At 40.7% G+C, this 16,341-nt stretch overlaps 2 protein-coding genes across 2 annotated transcripts in view; both read left to right on the top strand.

Annotated features, from left to right (window-relative positions):
- The window catches only part of LOC139664744 (dystonin-like), a 114,445-nt gene that overhangs the window by 43,879 nt on the left and 54,225 nt on the right, over positions 1-16,341 (top strand). The window contains exons 21-40 of the mRNA XM_071543689.1: positions 253-357; positions 615-710; positions 789-914; positions 999-1,151; positions 1,249-1,403; positions 1,544-1,670; positions 1,858-2,041; positions 3,043-3,200; positions 3,289-3,467; positions 3,597-3,735; positions 3,857-4,050; positions 4,178-4,340; positions 4,422-4,505; positions 4,952-5,059; positions 5,156-5,254; positions 12,302-12,430; positions 13,505-13,593; positions 13,680-13,741; positions 14,619-14,655; positions 16,105-16,144. Coding sequence (XP_071399790.1) covers positions 253-357; positions 615-710; positions 789-914; positions 999-1,151; positions 1,249-1,403; positions 1,544-1,670; positions 1,858-2,041; positions 3,043-3,200; positions 3,289-3,467; positions 3,597-3,735; positions 3,857-4,050; positions 4,178-4,340; positions 4,422-4,505; positions 4,952-5,059; positions 5,156-5,254; positions 12,302-12,430; positions 13,505-13,593; positions 13,680-13,741; positions 14,619-14,655; positions 16,105-16,144 — 2,427 coding nt within the window. The remainder of the gene's footprint in view (positions 1-252; positions 358-614; positions 711-788; positions 915-998; positions 1,152-1,248; positions 1,404-1,543; positions 1,671-1,857; positions 2,042-3,042; positions 3,201-3,288; positions 3,468-3,596; positions 3,736-3,856; positions 4,051-4,177; positions 4,341-4,421; positions 4,506-4,951; positions 5,060-5,155; positions 5,255-12,301; positions 12,431-13,504; positions 13,594-13,679; positions 13,742-14,618; positions 14,656-16,104; positions 16,145-16,341) is intronic.
- LOC139664843 (desmoplakin-like) lies at positions 6,898-12,359 on the top strand. The gene is made up of 2 exons (XM_071543821.1): positions 6,898-9,408; positions 9,643-12,359. The coding sequence occupies exons 1-2, from the start codon at positions 6,898-6,900 to the stop codon at positions 11,725-11,727; spliced, it is 4,596 nt and encodes a 1,531-aa protein (XP_071399922.1). The 3' UTR covers positions 11,728-12,359.

The following is a 16,341-nucleotide window of genomic DNA, read 5'->3' as shown; positions in this document are numbered from 1 at the left end:
ACACCCTTTTAAACAACCATTGAACAATTTTTAACTGTAAAAAGTGCAAGGATAGATGCAGATGAATAACCACTGAATTAACTTTTGATAAAATGAAAATTGCAGTGAAGTGTTTTGTTTATTGTGGCATGAATGGAGCACAACTGCATACTCGGCAGTGTGAGACAGGGTGTTAGGTTGTGAGAGGAGGGAGTGACTGGTTCTGTGCCATGGTTGAATGCCAGAGAGACTCAGCCCGATGTCTCTCAACAGGATCTGATGAGGGAGCTGGATGAAAAGGAGGAGGCGATCAAGTCTGTGCAGGACAAGGCAGAAAGCCTCCTGCTCAAGAACCACCCAGCCAGACTAACTATTGAAGTAAGCCCTACTGATTCACTGTGTGTGTTTATACTGAGCTCTGCAGATAGTAAGACAAATAGCTTGATTCCAACAGCTTCTACTCTGCCTATAGCTACCGCCACGCCTAAAAAAAAGATCATTTATATTGTTTAGTGTCACATGGTGTGTGTACTGTTTCAGAGGCCTGTCCAGCCTGCTAAGGACAAATTCAGCAGGAAAATCACCAGCCATGAAACCTGAATATTATATTATGTTTCCTTGTTGTTTTATCCCAGGCATACAAAGCTGCCATGCAGACCCAGTGGAGCTGGATTTTGCAGCTCTGCTCTTGTGTAGAACAGCATCTCAAAGAGAACGCAATCTATTTTGAGGTGAGTTACTGCCATCTTAGTAGACTGAAGGCATATTAGTCGATCACAGCTAATTTCTCATGCTTTTACCCCATACAGTTTTTCAACGATGCCAAAGAGTCCATGGACTACCTTAAGGGCCTACAAGATGCCATTCAAAGAAAGTACAGCTGCGATAGAACAAGCAGCTTACACAAGCTGGAGGATCTTATTCAGGAGTCCATGGTAAGTTGTCAGATTAGTAGTAGTGGGGAAACGTGAATAAGAATGAGAAAATTAAAGCTTTTTCTTGGTGTGGTGTGTCTGTAGGATGAGAAAGAGCAGCTCCTTCAGTACCGCAGCACTGTAGCTGGACTAGTGGGAAGAGCCAAAACTATTGTGCAACTCAGGCCCAGGAACCCAGACAGCCCCGTGAGATCCTCCATTCCTGTCAAAGCCATCTGTGATTACCGACAGATAGAGGTATTATTAAGCTCCCCTCGCCATATTACACCGTGTTCAATTTCAGTTTGTTTCCGATTAGAATAGTAAATCTATTCTCTGTTGTAACTCTTTTCAGATCACCATCTATAAGGATGATGAGTGCGTGTTGGCCAGTAACTCTCATCGGGCCAAGTGGAAGGTGATCAGCCCTGCAGGGAACGAGGCCATGGTGCCTTCTGTCTGTTTCACCGTGCCTCCACCCAACAAGGAGGCTGCTGATATGGCTAGCAGGTGAGACGCTACTTCGAAATTCTCTAAAATCAAAGTATTTATTCTAGAGATTCAAATGTCTGTTGTAATCTTGGATATATAAGCTCTGATGACCTGTCTTTGGTTGGACAAATCATTAATGCTTCTTGCTTTGCCTGCAGAATTGAGCAGTTATACCAGAATGTTCTGGCACTGTGGCACCACTCCCACATCAACATGAAGAGTGTGGTGTCTTGGCACTATCTGATGGCTGATATACGAGCAATCCGGAACTGGAACGTGGCCTCAGTATGTTTGATTTACTTTCTCCTCATTTTTAGACTCTTACTGATCAGTTACAGCACCAGATGATATTCATTTATTATAGCTGTAATCGATTAGACTCAGTTTTGATGATCGTACTTGGAGGAAATGATGAGTGCATGTCGGGGAATATTTCGTCTGATTTCCTCATGTGTTTCTCTGATCTATTCAGATTAAGACCATGTTACCAGGAGAGCATCAGCAGGTCCTGAGCAACCTGCAGTCCCACTTTGAGGACTTCCTGGAAGACAGCGAGGAGTCTGAGGTGTTCACGGTAGCAGACTGTGCCCAGCTGGAGAGAGACGTCATCACCTGCAAAGAGTACTATGAGGAGCTGCTCCGATCTGCTGAGAGAGGCAAGGCTAAGCTTCCCCTCCTGTCCACGGCAACAAGGAGCTGCTGCTGTACATTCAACACCACGCCTCGAGGGAAACACATGGCTCTTTAAGCCTATTAAGCATAAAGTTCATGCCTTTTGGAATTATGCTGTTTTACTGGATTAAGAACAGTCACAAAACCTGGTTTGGTCTGCTGCTAGCAAAAAGCAAACACTGGGATAGTCCCAATCTTGTGTTATGGGTTTTAAATAGGGCTAACAGGGCAGAATGTCTGGACAAAAAGTGTGACTGCTTTTACTAGGTGATGTTTCATAAGACTGTGACAGATAACAGTGTCTACTACTGAAGAAGTTGACCTAACAAGTGGAAATATCTTTCTAGTATGATAAGTTAAAATCAAAGTTCTCAGCTTATTAAGACCATTGTCCTAACTGGTGAATGGCCTACATGTGACAGTGACAGCGAAGTCATTGATTTAACAAAATGAGTGAATTCATTGTCAAAGGAGTTCAGTCCCCTAACAAGAGCAATGACAAGCACACAGGTGGAATGCAAGATAGACTTTTGTTATAAGTTTAATGTTCACACAACAGACTCATATTGCAATAACCCAGTAATTTATTCTTTATTTTTTGTAATTCTGTGCTTACTGTAAGCCATATTGCCACAGTTCCTACTTGAACTGATACTGTGATGATGCTGCCACCTAGAGGCACATTTGTGAACTTTCAATGAATATTTGAGATTATGTGAGTTACATTCCCAGTGTTCTCCAACATGTATTATTATGTAATCTTTTTAGGTATTGAAGTCTATTTTCCAAAACATTGACAATATTTGGCAGTGATAAATCTGCAAAGAAATTGTTTCCAGCGATAAAATAAAAAGATAATAAATAATAGTCAAGTGTATTAACAAATACAACACAGGAACCATTGTACTGTCCTTCAATGTTTAGGATTGATACATTTGCTATCCTCTCATTTGATGACGCTTCCTTATGTTTCTGTGGTAAACAGAGGAACACGAGGAGTCGGTGTACAATCATTACATCTCAGAAGTACGCAACTTCCGAATGCATCTGGAGGCTCATGAAGAACACCTGATCAGGCAAATCCGCACGCCGCTGGAGAGAGACGACCTGGAGCAGAGTCTTCAGCGCATCACGGAGCATGAGGTACACATTTGGTGCCCAAGAAATAACACTTTTGAGGATTTAGTGGTGTCATTGTACTAATTAATTTCCACATACTGATGCCTTGCAGAAGAAGAGAGCAGAGCTGAACAAACTGAAGGAGGACCTGGACGTCATGAAGGAGAAGTGCGAGATGTTCCTCAGACAGGCTGCAGCTTCTCTGTCCGTGCCGACCCTTTCCTCTGAGCTCGGTGTCCTCATTCAGAGCATGGGCCAAGTCTACTCCATGTCTTCCATCTATATGGACAAGTAAGATGACCCCGACCCTGACATCCCCTCTGTTGTCAGGAAATAATCCTGCTGGCACTTCCAAAACCAATTAGATATTTGCAGTTGGAAAAGTAACTTAACTGAGGACATATTTTCTCTTTTGTGCAGATTGAAAGCAGTGAGTTTAGTGGTGAAGCACAGCCAGAGTGCAGAGACGCTAGTTAAAGCCTACGAGTCCAAACTCTATGAGGAAGATGCTGTGAATTCTGACCTGAGGTCCATCGACACGGTCATATCCACACTCAAGGTAATGCACTCAATATTGGACTCAAGTCTCAAGAATTACTAAATCCACAAGGAATATGTTTTTTTGCTTATCTGTGTTTGTTAATTCACTTCTGAAGAATCTCTGTTTCTTCTGATCATAGCAATGGCGGACAGAGATTGATGAGAAGCAAGAGGTATTCCATGACATGGAGGACGAGCTGCAGAAAGCACGGGCCATCAGCGATCGCATGTTTAAAGCCCACAACGAGCGTGACTTTGACCTAGACTGGCACAAGGAGAAAGCTGATCAACTGTGTGAGAGATGGCATAGTGTTCACTCCCAGATTGACAGCAGGTTTGTGTTTTTGATCACATTAATTTTTTCCCCCATGTGCAATAAGACTTAATTGGCAAAAATTCTGTGGAAACGTTACCACTGTAAGTCTGAGTATTACTCACTGAGGTTATGAATTAAATTTCAGGCTTCGGGACCTGGAAGGTATCAGCAAATCTCTGAAATACTACAAAGATTCTTATAGCAGTCTTGATGAGTGGGTTAGAGAAATGGAAGCAGCACAGCTAAAGGCCCAAGAAAACAAACCTGAAGACAGCAAGGCTCTCGCTGAGCTGCTAAACCAGCAGAAGGTAGGACAAGAGGGGACTTCTTTACTTTCAGATATATACAGTATAGAGCGTGAATATATTTAAAACATCTGTGTTTTTCAGGTCCTTGTTGCGGAAATTGAGCAAAAACAGAGCAGAATTGATGAGTGTCAAAAGTACTCAGAGCAGTACTCGTCTGCCGTTAAAGTAAGCAGATTTCAAAATGTATTTTTTTTTTTAAATGTTTGTTTATCATGCCCTTCGGGGTTTTGCTTTAAACAATAAACAACAGCCCCACCAGGATTTCACAGAATTTTCTATGGTTTTTACCACCATATGCTTGATTTTATTGTGGCTTTTCTGAATGCAATCTGCAGTTTTCTCTTGGAAGCAAATGTGTAAGGTTTGGCAAATTAACAGTGATTTGCTTGTGAAGAAAATTGATTACACTGTTCTGTGCAATTTCTGGAGCATTTCCGAATGTGCAGGCAATTGTCCAAATTGCAAGCCTGAGGGGAAAAAAATCAATAAAAAAAAACAAAAAAACAAAAAAAAAACCTTGCACTCATAAAAGTGCTCATTCTAATTCCTGGATGGGCTGCTCAGTTGTAGACCTTACCTTCAGATAATCACTATACTAAATCTCGATTCAGGATTATGAACTTCAGCTGATGACCTACAGAGCAATGGTTGACTCCCAGCACAAATCTCCACTCAAGAAACGGAGGATGCAGAGTTCTTCTGACACCATCCAGCAGGAGGTGAAGGTCTAATGTAAAATGTAATACAGTTGGAGATCAGCTTTGTATGTGCTCTGCATGCTAAATGAGGTATTTCTTTGTTTTGTTTCAACACAGTTTATGGATCTCCGAACCCGCTACACTGCTCTTGTAACGCTGATGACGCAGTATGTGAAGTTTGCCAGTGAAACACTGAAGAGAACTGAAGACGAGGAGGTGAGGGATTCATATTTTAAAACTCCTTGGTTAGATGGCTTTCTGCATGCAGCTTACGCAGCGTATTTTAGATTTTTGTTGGGTTTTATTTTTGGATTTGGGTACTTGTATTGTGCTCTCACTTTTGCTTTATGTTCTGTTCTTATCTTGGCATGCTTTTTATATCTGATGTTCTGTATCAACATATTTCACCTTCTCAATAAGAAGTCATGGTTTGTAAAATACACTCTTTAATTTATATACCTCTTACACAATGTGAGGGTGATACTTCCACTAACATTAAGTCAAATAAAACTTCACATTTAAAAGGGCTAGAGTATCAAAAAGGCAAAGAAAATTAAGAAGAAAAAACAAAACAAAAGAAAATAAATCATTTTCAGTACTAAGTCTTCCCTCAAAACTGTATTTCAATCACCTTGAACAGAGATTAGTTTTCACTTTAAGGCCATGACTTCCACCAAGGGTCATATTTTTAGTATTGATAGTCAGTTCATCATGAATAAAGATATTTGCTTCTTTGCTCAGAAGAAGTAAAATTAGGAAATATGTTGTATGTATACAAATACCTCTTTATTGTTGGTGGTGGTGATTTGCTGGGAGGAGGAAGCTTTCTTCTTTCTTTGACGGAAACACTGTCTCATGTCTCATGGCATGTCTATGGGGAAATTAAAGTCTCTCCAGGATTTGTGGTATTTTGTGATTATTGTTATTGTAAGGTATTCTCTTGTTTATTGGCTGAAAAGTTCAAGGACTGATGTAAGTTGTGGGTCAAAGGAATATGGTGCAATGAGCTGGTCTCTGACAAGTGCTTTGTTCAGGCCATTTATTTGTGTAGAAATTGTGACGATTTACTAATAATGGGCCTTGTTGATTTTTAAGCAAGAGAGCAGCTCTGCACAGTAAAAATGTGGCAAATGTTGAATATTTGTGTGGAACTGTTGTATTATTATGTAAAAAATCATCTTCCGGTCATTAAACTGCAAATACTTGGAGAGATTGCTTAACAGTGCTGCACGACTCTGGTGAAGGGGAAAATATTAGTGCAATTGATTTTCTCTCACATTTTCTCATTAAACATGAGAATCGTGGATAACTTATTTTTTGCATTATAGACCAGAAAGGCTTTTGAAAGAGCAGAGTATGCAAAAAGGACAGAGAGCATGGAGCTCCAAAAGGCTGAAGGGGAAATAGAGATCAGTCAACTTCAACAAAGGGTACATGAGCTGGAGGATGTGTTGGTTACAAGACAAGCACAGCTGGAAAGGCTAGAAGGAGAAGTAGAAACACAACAGAGGACAATTGATGATCTAGTCCTTCAAAAATCGCAGGTTGAGCATGACGTTCATCAGTATTGCACCAAACTAGAGTTAGCAGTGAAAGACAAAGCTTCTGCTGAGCATGAATTAAGCCACACACGAAAGTTAATTCAGCAATCGGAGGCTAAGTGGTCCTGCCTGGAGGATAGTCTTCCCATGGTGAAGAAGAACACAGAGGAGAGCTCCTTGGTACGGGAGAATATAGAAGACCACTTGACAAGGAAGGATAATGATGTCCAATATCTTAAGAAGCACAGGCACACACTTGAGAGAGAATCCAAGGTTAAGGAAGGTACTGAGGCAGAGTTACTAAACCAAGCCCATGCTATGGAAATTGATCTGACCGACACAAAGGCCGTCCACAGTGAGTCACCGTCAACTGCAGTTAGAGAAAACAACAGTGTAGAGGTGGATGTCCTGCAGCACAAACTAGAGGAACTAACCATGGTCAAGAAAAGAGCTGAAACAGCTGAGGAGAAAGCTCAGAGTTTTAAAGAGCTACTGGATGACAGCAATAATAGACTGAAGAAACTCCACATGGACATGGAATCCGAAAGGAGCAGCATGAGACAAAAGTCAGAGGAGCTCAGACAGGAGACACTGGAAATGAAGAAATCAATGTATGAACTTCAAGAGCAAATCAAATCTCTCCAGAGGGTTAAGTCTTCATTGGAACAGAAAACCACTTTCCACAATACTGAAGTCGCAGGCCTTAAAGAGCAGTTGAAGATAAGCCAGGAGAAACTACTTAAGAGGAGCTCCATGGAGCAGGAAAATAGTCACAGGATGCACAGCTTAGAGGAAGAGTTATCTTCCAAACAGGCAGAAATAGATCAACTTAAGTTTAAATACGATGAGCTGACAAAAATTAATGTGCTATTGGACAGTGATATTAGGGGAATTCAGATGAATACTGAGTCATTGCAGCAAGACAAATCATTCTGTGAACAAAAGATTAAGTCTTTAAAAAGTGAGAGGGAAAGTTGGAAACAGCAGCTTCAAAAGGCTAAGGAGGAAAATACCCTCAAGAAGAGATCCGAGCAAGAGAGACAACTCAAATGTAAAAACCTGGAAGTTGAGCTTCAGAAAAGCAGTTTATCAGCTTCTCAATTGCAGAGGCAAGTAGAGGAGCTGAAAAAGATCAATCTGGAGATGGAAAAGAACATAAAAAATGTAAGAGCTCAACTTGATCAGGTGACTATGGAAATTGGCAGCAAGGATCAACAAATTAAAATTTTCAAGTCTCAGGTAGAGGGCACCAAGTCACAGGTTAGGATTATTGAAGAGGAACTGCTTAAAAAATCCCAGACCTCTCATGAACTTCAAATTAAACTGCGGGATTACAACGAAGAGGTAAAGAAAATAACTGAAATGCAGCAGAAAAACAAAACACTTAGTTCAAATATCTCCAGTTATGAGAAAGAAGTAATGAGTCTTAAATCAGAGATAAAGTCGTTGTGTGCTGAGAGAAATTTGGCCAATCAGAAAATCCACATGCAAAAGGCTGAGGTTAATGATTTGAACACAATGCTAAAGAAAACAACTACAGAACTGCAAAAAAAATCAACTGAGAGTGAAAAATATCTCAGTAAAGTGAAGGCATTAGAGGCTGAGCTTTTGAAATGTAAGCAGAGTATGAAAGGAGTAACTGGAAGCTCAGAGAAAATGGCAGCAAATCTAAAGCAGGAGATACATGCTCTTCAGAGTGACAAGAAAACAGCAGACAAGAAACTAGATAACTTGAATGTTCAACTTGCAGAGTTGAACTCTGCCCTAAAAAGAGCAAAGGATGATTTGGCTAAAGAGACTGAAGAAAGGAAAGTCAAAGAGTCAAAAATGATGGAGCTGGAGGCTGAACTTCAAAAGAATAAGCTAATGGTGAATGAAAGCCTTCGTAGTTTTGAGAAATCCCCATCAAATCTGACACAAGAAATCACAGTCCTTCAGAGAGAGAGAGCTGAAGCCCAAGAGAAAAGCATCTCATTGGGATCTGAAGTCACAATACTGAAAGAAAAGCTGGACCAAGCCCAAGAAGAGGCTAAGCAAAAGCAAAAAGAAAGTTCAGTGCTTCAACTAAGGTCCCAACAGCTGGAAGAACAACTTGAGAATTGCAAGAAAATGCTGGAGGACTTGAAAGGTAAACTAGAACTTCAGAAGAAGGGCTATGAGACACAGTTGTTGTTAGTGCAGACCGAAATAGAGCAAAAGCTCATTTTACAGCAATCTGAAATCAAACATGAAAGTGAGAAGAAAGTAAAAGTGCCAGCAGAAGTTGAACAGATGAAATCATTACAGCAGAGCACACTGAAATTAAAGCAAGAAGCTGACCAACAGTTACAACAGATGCAAATCAAAATGGACAAACTGCAACAAGAAAGAACCATGCTCAGCCGTGACATGTCAAAGGCTAAATCACATATTGCTCAACTTGAAGACGCCAAAATTAAACTTAACTCCAACATTAGTCATCTAGAAAGCCTTAGCAATGATCGCTCAAAGGAGTCAGCTAAGCTTAAACAGATGTTGAGAGAGAGTGAGCAGAAACTGACAATAAAGGAAAAGGAAGCAAGATTCCTCAATGAACAGATTGCATCCTATGTCAAGGAGGTCAAAAGCCTACAGGAAAAGCTTTTGCAGCTGGAGGCTGTGATGAAGACTGAAAGCAGGAAGATGAATGACCTGGAGGTAATAAGTGAAACCAATCAGTGTGTCAAAGACAACGAGGCTGCTAAATTGAAGACAGAACGTATAATAACGCAGAAGATTGTGCCATCATATGAAGGTTCCTTCAAACACAAGCTAGAGGATGACGTTGTCAAAATTAAAGTGTCCTCAGAGGTATGAATGAACTTAATTCAATATTATTGATACACAATTCCATTATATTTATTATCATATATATTAAAATATTTAAACACCTACATTAAGCATTACACATTATTTTTCAATATTGATTAAAATATCCATTTCTAAATGGTTATTATCCATTACAGTTAAATGCTAACACTGTGAGTTCAGTTGTCTTCCAAAGTGATTCTTTATCTAAAGATTATTCCAATGTCATATCTACAGATGGCATCAATGGAGAAAGAAAATATACTAGAAGAACTGAAAAAAGTGAAACAAGACAAAAAGGATGTTAGTCACAGTCAAAGCGTTCACCAGGATCCAGCAACGAAGAATGCTTTGAACAACTCTACTCCTCAAACTACCACTCTCCACCAAAAAGACATACAGAATGTGACTCACACGGGCCAGGTCAAAACTAATGACTCCATGACCATGACAGTGCATAGGTACATGTCTCTGTGTGGACTAACAGAGAGAGGACCAAATGAAACAAACACAGACATGCCGACCAAAGTTTCTCATCCTGCAAACACACTGAAAGGGGCTACAACAGACTGTGAGGGAAAGCAAAGTGTGTTACATTCCACTTGGGCCTCAATAAAGCTCCCAGGGCTTAAAGGCAGTACAAGTATTCAAAAGTTAATCGAAATTAAGCTGTTGGATGAAGAAATATTGAAGAAGTTAGAAATGGGCCTTACAACAGTGGAAGAGGTGCAAGCATCCCTTGCTCAGTTCCTCAGCAAGCCAACTACGATTGCTGGAGTGTACGTGGAGTCAAGTAAGAAAAAGATATCTTTCTTAGAAGCTGCTGAGAAAGGCTTCTTGGCAAAGACGTATGCCATTGAGTTTCTGGAGGCTCAGGCTGCAACAGGCAGCATTACAGATCTGGCCACAGGTAAAACATACTCGGTTCTAGACGCTCTAGAGAGAGGTATTCTAGAGGCAGACCTGAAAGACAAACTGATGGATGCCGAGAAAGCAGTTAGCGGCTACATCCATGGTGGAAAGAAGCTGTCTGTGTTTCAGGCAGTGGAGGAAAGGATTCTTGATAGATACAAAGGGAAGAAGATCCTTGAAGTCCAGATAGCCACAGGAGGAGTAATCAACCCAGACATTGGTGTTAGAGTGCCGGCTAACATTGCTTTTGATCAGGATCTTTTGAACCAAGCCACCCTAAAAAGTCTCTATGATCCAATCAGTAACCACAAAAGTTTTCACAACCCCTATACTGGGCAGAAATCATATTACAGTGAAATGCTGAAGTCTTGTCTTTATGATACTGATGGTGGTGTCTATCTTTTTCCAATTGGTGACAGACATCTATCTAGTATCTCTCCCAGGAGTTCTCATAGAGTGTCTGTTGTCAACAGCAGCCGTGGTGTAGAAATGTCAGCATATGAAGCATACAAGGGGAAGCGCATTCACAAGAGGACCTATCTGTTTCTATCACAGCAGGACAGTGACTGGCAGGAAAAGTCCATTGTTGATGTCAATGGAAGCCCACTTCACATCATTGCTGACCTCAACAGCGGACGGCAGCTTTGTCTGGAGGCTGCTGTGAGTCAGAGGTTTCTTGAGACGACAGAGCTTGAGAGCTATCGCAAAGGGCTCCTCAGTATCTATGAGCTTGCAGACCTCATATTTTCGAGAATGGTTGTTGTTGAGGATGTTAACAGTCCTATTGCTGGTCTCTGGGATGTCGCTCAGAGGAAGCGCCTGTCAGTTCTTCAAGCTCTTCAGCAGAGCCTTATTGACAGAGTTACTGCCCTAAGGCTGTTGGAGGCCCAGGCTTGCACTGGAGGCATCTGCGATCCTTCTTCTGGGGAGAAAGCTACAGTCACAGAGGCTCTGAGAAGAGGTCTTTTGGATGAGTCATTTTCTCACCAGCTCCAACAGTTTGAGCAGGCCTATCATGGCATCATTCAACCCAAGACAGCAAAGACTTTATCGGTTGCTCAGGCTGTTCAGGAAAATCTCTTCCCAAAGGATGTAGGTCTTCGCTGCCTTGAGTTCCAGCTCCTGACTGGAGGATTGATAAACCCTGAGACTCATGATAGAGTCTCTCTTGAGGAAGTCATTCAGAGCTGTCTGGTTGACAAAGGCATTGCCTTTGTACTGAAAGATGAAAAGTCATACACCAAAAGCCTCACCTGTCCCAAGACCAAGAGAAAAATCTCATTCAAAGAGGCACTTGAAAGAAGCGTCTATGACTGCCACACTGGGTTAAGGTTACTGGAGGCTGCAAAAGCTCATAGTGTTGGAGCCAAGTCAACATTCCAGTATATTTGGGCTTATAATCAGCTGTAAATATGTGGTTGTCCATAGCTAGGGCCAAGCAGAGAAACTTATTCATAAGCAAACAAAATGCTTTGTTTTTGGCTTATTAAAGGGAACTGGGAGCACACCAGGTATTTTTTACCTGTCTAGTAACATGGCTTTTACTTTGGTATGAAATGTTCTCATGTGGTTGAAATACAGTTTGTATTGATACAATAGTATTGCCAAAGTTACCACAACAAACCATGACATCAGGTTCAATAAAAGAGGGGATTGATTAAAAAAAACAATGTGGGGCATTTATGTATTGTACATAAGAGAATGTTATGTGATTATTTTTTGTATTTTGTGTCAAGCACGTTTCATTTAGACATTTAGACATTCCCATCATTGAATAAATGCATTTAAAAGTGATGCAACTGATATATGGTTCTTGAGCCCAGGTGTTCTTGGTCCGATTCTGAAGTGGTCAGAAATGTAATTCAGCATTGCACCTACCTTTTAGGATTCCTTAATATCTAATATCTTTCATTCGGTGGTCTGTGTTGAATTCTTATAGGACAAAATAACAATCATGTTGAAAATCCATCTGTTCAAATTCTAGAGATCTGTTGATGAGGAGAAGAAAGAGCATGGCGATAAAGTTAGCAAGCTATTGCACTGGATGTCCAATGTGAAACAGAGCCTGAACAATGATGACAAGGCTCTGAAAGATGGTAACGCCAACACAGAAGCCTCTAATAAGCCCCAGGTAAATACTGTGTGTGTTGGTTTTTGTGTTTTTGGTATGTCCTGTTATTATATATGGCCCCCAGGTGTGCTGTGCATGAGAGAATACCCTACTATGGTTTATTGCTCATGAATACATTTCTTTTAATCATACAAAATATTGTCACAGCCTCTGATTGACAGTGTGTGCGTATGATTTCTAATAAAAACACTATTGTCTACTTTCTCATGTATTTATTGCAGTTACACTATAGGTTATAATTATTAGTTTATAGAGTCGCCCTGATAACCATGCCATGGTTCAGATTATCACCAATGGCTTTCATGATATATTTGGTATTTCCATGACCTCCTCCAGATTTATCAGTTGCACAAGCACTCATATTTCAGAACAACCTCATTACAGGCCACAGCAATATAAGCATTTTAAATATATATTTAAAATGTGTGAGGTGGCAAATTACATCATCCCCATAGGCTATTGAAATATCAAAAGAGTTTTGTCCATGTCTGTCCAAGGAAACATGCAATATCTGTGTTACTGGTTATTTAACATCATGCCCAGGGATAGCACTTGAAAACCAGCCAGTTGGTTGACAATGGCACAGTTACAGTAATGTTGATTAATGTGCATTGTCCCTGTAAAACAATAAAATAAATACATAGCATTAGCATATGCTATGTCCCTGTCCATCTTTAAACTACTGTAAACTCTCCTTACCTTGTTGCCATACTCTATTTTTTTTTTTGCCAAATTGTGAATACCTGTGTTAATACGTCAATTAATTTGTTAACTTTATATAAACAATTTTAATTGTGAAATATTATTTTTTCAATATAATCAGTGTCATTGTTTGGCCCCATGGTTTGATTCTTAGAAAAACAGCTTCTGTAGATTCATCTGTTTGTGTGTGTGTGTGTGTGTGTGTGTGTGCGCGCGCTCCCGCCTGTGTGTCACTATATATACAGTATATATTCACTAGATATGGTGACTACATTGCAAAGCTTACATGAAAGTGAGAAGTCAGTTTACTGTACTGTATATACACTATTAATACAGTACTTATTGCTGTTTTAGGTGTCAGTGGAGGAGATGGTAACTAAGAAGGAACAAATTGCAGAAGCACTCAGGTCCACACAAATGATGCTGAACAAACACAGTGACAAGTAAGTCAAGCCATTATGCCTCAAATACATGAGACTTCCTCCTCTGTGAAAGGCTACAGCCTCATCCTTTGTATCATGTGTTGCAGAATGACTGAGGAGGAAAGGGAGACGGCCCAGGAGCAGCTGAAGGCGCTGAATCAGGCCTACAGTGATCTCTCCCAACAGTGTGCAGATCAGACGCCCTCTGCAGAGCAGGTTGGATACTGGGCTACCTCTTCAATAGGGTGGATTGTGTTTGTGCCTTACAATGTGGTAAAAAGGAACAAGTGCCACGTAGTGTTCAATTGCATGACTAACCTTTTTCCTCTAATTTCTAGCACGGTGTGAGTGGTTTTCTCTTGTGTCATTCTATATTCATTTTATAATACTGGATCACTATGAACAGTTTTTTAGAAAACAACAGGATTTTGACCAATGAAACCCAGAAAATCTGAGTATGCTGTAAACATGCTTATTGCCTATATCATCCAATTTCATTCTGAAATCTCACAGTCTTGATTGAAGCCATGTGCTTGAATTCTCTTTCAGCTCAACAAACAACTACATAACACTCTTGTGATGTGTCTAACTTGCCCTCTTTTTTGCAAGATGCTGGATATTGCATTCACAGATGCATGTTAGCTTTCAATGTATTGTACCTCATTCTGCTGTCACAACCCTGATGCAGTCTTGCACTTGTGCACATGATCTCTTAACATACATTTGTGTGGTGGTGAGTACAAGTTTTGCCTTGCTTTTGAGTACTGTAGATTTTGAATTGCACATTTTACATAGATAATACAGATTTTGATATTGAGGTCCTGTCTGCAGTCAATTCAATAATTTGTCATATTTTCATTTTCCATAGGATTTTAAAACCTTTGATGGCATTCGTGAGCTTGGGAATGGAGTGGTGCACTCTGATCAGAGTGAGCTGATTGATCAGATGATTGGGGTCACTCTCCCAGAGGCCCAGCCAATGACCTCTGACCTCTCTCAGTCTGAGCTCCATGTGTGTCAGGACTTGGATGAGGCTGTCAAACAAGATCTTATTGATGAGTCTGCACTGAACCAATTGCAAGAGTTGAATGAAGCAAGCAAGTGCATACAGAGTCCACATTTCTCTTCTGTGCCCCTCTCTGAAATAGCAGCAGCTAGGGAAGGGAGCATCCCTGAACATCTGGTCATCAAGATGATAGAGATCCAACCAGTCAGTGATGGATTGAAGGCGTGCCACACAGGGGATACACTGACCTTAGAGAGAGCATTTCAGTGTGGTTTGATTCCTGCTTCTGTCTATGTAAAGGCTCTTCAGAAGCAGAACACCTGCCAGGATTCAACTGATCCCAACACTGCTGAAAATGTGCAGAGGGATTCACCTTGTGAGGAGAATGGACTGATAATAAAGGGCCTAAATAGAAACATATCAGTGTCATCAGAGAGGGATGTTAGCATAATGAGGGCTTTTCATGATGGTTTAATTGATCAGGAGACCATGTTAAGGGTGTCGGCTGCTCAGACTACTGACCCCAAAACATCAGATCAGGATTCTCAAAGTGCACAGACCCAAATGAGCAGCATTGTGAACCTCCAAAATGGGGAGCGGCTAATGGTAGATGAAGCTGTTCAGTGTGACTTGATGAGCTGTAGCAGTACACTCATAGTGCTTGAAAAACAAAGGGATTTTATGGGACTTATATTGCCTCACTCTGGGGAAATCCTAACTGCATCCACCTCGTTGCAGCATGATCACCAAACCATCGCCAATGAGTTCACCAGCAAACTGCTCAGTAATCGACAGAAGATAGCAGCTTTTTACATACCGGAAAGTTCAGAGGTAGTAGACATCACTTCTGCCATTCAAAAGGGTTTGATTGATATTCATACAGCAGAGGTGTTGAAATCTATAGAATTTCCAGATGTGTTTCCTGATGTTGATCAGCTTAATGCAAAGTTTTCATCATGGCTTATGTTTAAAGAGCTTACCGTTGATGGATGCCATCATGCCACAGATGGTTTAGAGGTTGGGGATAGGAACATTAACAGCCCTTCTCCCACAGAGGTGAGGCAATTATTCATCTCCTACCTAATGATGAACAGTTACATGGATCCAAAGTCAGGACAAAGGCTGTTAATACTCGACAGACAGTTGTCTAAAATGGTTAAACTTTTTTCTGAAGATCCAGTCTTTGAAAACAGGGAACAAAATTTTACCTCTCCCACTTCAAATGTTGGTGATCTTTCAGCACAGGTAGATTTAGAGATATCTTTGCACATACATGAGGAAACAGATGAATTCATGCAAAACAAGCAAGAATTTGCTTCTCATGACCTTGGTCCCTGGGAGAATGAAGTTACTTCTGATGAAAAAATCAGTGCTAATGACAAGGTGCCAAAACAAGATTCTGTCAAGGAAGCTTCAATAGATGATGACTTTGCTCGGGACACCACACAGCCTGGTGCAACAGAGAAAGCTTTGTTTCAAAAGAACACACATTGCACAGACTCTGCTGACTCTGAAACATGTTTAAGTACTGCAGGAAATGGTTTAGATATTGAAGTTGGAGAGGCTGTCAGTGGAGGTCTGGATATTCCAGCTACTCCAGAGAACCCAATCCTTCCCACTTCATGTTCTGCGAATTGCACAAATGCTGGCTCACCCTCAAGGGTATTTGACTCCAGAAGTCCCACATTGGCAGTAAATTCTTGTCATCAAACGCAACCACACTTAAATCCTGATTCACTGTGCAGTGAATCAAGAGGTACTGA

Source organism: Centroberyx affinis, unplaced genomic scaffold (genome assembly GCF_046629955.1).
Source record: "Centroberyx affinis isolate AG114_WGS23_722 - 3 ecotype Tasmania unplaced genomic scaffold, CSIRO-AGI_Caff_v1 ptg000240l_1, whole genome shotgun sequence".
In the NCBI taxonomy this organism is placed as follows: domain Eukaryota; kingdom Metazoa; phylum Chordata; class Actinopteri; order Beryciformes; family Berycidae; genus Centroberyx; species Centroberyx affinis.
This window is presented reverse-complemented; position numbering and strand designations above follow the sequence as displayed.